Below are 1793 nucleotides of genomic sequence, written 5' to 3' on the forward strand. Positions count from 1 at the left end.
GCCTCGACCTCCTGGGTTCAGATGATCCTCCTGCCTCAGTCTCCCAAGTAGCTAGGTACGCACCACCACACCTGGCTAATTTTTTATCTTTTTGTAGAGACAAGGTCTCACTGTGTTGCCCAGGCTGGTCTCGAACTCCTGGGCTCAAGCAATCCTCCCAGAGTGCTAGGATGACAGACGTGAGCCACCGCCCCTGGCCAACTTGACTTATTTTAATGACTTGATGCCCCCCCCAGCAATAGCCAATTGGTGCTGACTCAGTTTACTAAGAGGGGCTGGCTGCAAATCACAACAGTAACATCAGAGAACTCAGCTGGTGTCTGAGGGAGTGTTTATTTCAAGTTACAGATGGAACAAACACCCCAAGGGCCTCCGAGGAAGGCCACAGTCCCGGCATCCTCACTTCCAGCGGCCTCCGACTCGGCCCTTGCCGGCCCCCTTCCGGCTGTAGAAGAGGGAGGCGGTCTCAGGAGAGAGGGGCCCTCCATTTAGGTAGTTCATCCTCCAAAGCATCAGCCCCCCCCCCCACAGCCCAGAGGAAGAGGTGGGAGCAATGACCATGACCAGAGGCTCCTCCAGATTCACTGATGAATGGGGGTGGGGGGGTAGGAAGGTCAGGTCAAAGGTCTCACAGGCTTGGGGAGCTCAGGGCGCCTGTGCTCATGAATTCTTATGAGAAAGAGGCCAGGTGGGAGGAGCGAGGGTCCAGGGGGTCTGAGGGTGGGTGACAGGCCAGAGGGCCGGGAAAGGTTGGGGGCAAAGAGGCAGAAAAAGGAGGCAGGGAGAGGGGACCAAGTAAGAATAAGAAACAGAGAGAGGTATTTAGAGAGGACTTTCTCTCTCTCTCTCTTAAAGTTTCACTTGTCGCTGAGGCTGGAGTGCGGTGGCATGATCACAGCTCACCGCAGCCTCCACCTCCTCGACTCAGGTGAGCCTCCTGCCTCGGCCTCCCTGGGACCACCACGCCCAGCTAAATTTTTTGATTTTTTTGTAGAGACGAGGCCTCGCTGTGTTGCCTCAGTGGGTCTCGAACTCATGGGCTCAAGCGATCCTCCCTCCTTGGTCTCCCAAAGTGCTGGGATGACAGGCGTGAGCCACTGTGCCGGGCTGAGACGTCTTTTTCAACCTCAGCCCCACAGATATTTGGGTCTGGATGGTCTCTGCTGTGGAGCCCTGGCTTCTGCATTGTAGAATGCTTGCCAGTGTCCCTGGTCCCCTAGATTCCACATGCCTGTGCCCGCTCCAGGTTTTTTGCTTGTTTTGTTAGTAGAGATGAGATCTGGTTACTATGCCCAAGCTGGCCTTGAACTCGGGGCCTCAGGTAGTCCTCCCCCCGGGCCTCCCAAAGTGCGGGGATGACAGGCTTGAGCCCTGCACCCACTTGTCTCCTGACACTGCTCAGTGTTCTCTGGGGGACAAGATCGACCCTCTCTCCCCCCTTGAAGACCCCGGATTTAGGGTGACATCGGAAGAGGGACTGGGACCTGAGATTGCAGACAGGAGGGCAAAGGATGACAGGGGCCCAGAGGAGGAAGACAGAGAAGGGGACAGTTCTCAGAGGTGGTGGGGGAAGGAGCCCACAGAGAGGGAGAGGAAGAGGGGGAGGAGGGGCGGCAGGGACTGGGGACGGGGCCACACTCACAATTTCTGGGCGTGGCTGATGCGGTTGTACAGCACGTTGATCTGCGGAGGCAGGAGGGGGGCTGGGACGGCGATGGGGACGCGCCATCCGGCGCAGACCTGCTCCGCCCCGCCTCCCTCCCTCGCGCGCCCCGCCCGCCCCCTCGCTCACC

The 1793-nt window shown here is 58.4% G+C and overlaps 1 protein-coding gene across 1 annotated transcript in view; it reads right to left on the reverse strand.

Annotated features, from left to right (window-relative positions):
• Positions 1-285: 285 nt before the first annotated feature.
• Positions 286-1793, reverse strand: part of TNNT1 (troponin T1, slow skeletal type) — a 10374-nt gene continuing 8866 nt past the window's right edge. The window contains exons 10-11 of the mRNA XM_021716078.1: positions 1643-1683; positions 286-445 (exon numbers count right to left, since the gene is read on the reverse strand). Coding sequence (XP_021571753.1) covers positions 400-445; positions 1643-1683 — 87 coding nt within the window. The 3' untranslated portion in view covers positions 286-399. The remainder of the gene's footprint in view (positions 446-1642; positions 1684-1793) is intronic.

The sequence above is a fragment of the Carlito syrichta genome, unplaced genomic scaffold, assembly GCF_000164805.1.
Source record: "Carlito syrichta isolate Samal-C Ts95f unplaced genomic scaffold, Tarsius_syrichta-2.0.1 Scaffold308154, whole genome shotgun sequence".
NCBI classification, from domain to species: domain Eukaryota; kingdom Metazoa; phylum Chordata; class Mammalia; order Primates; family Tarsiidae; genus Carlito; species Carlito syrichta.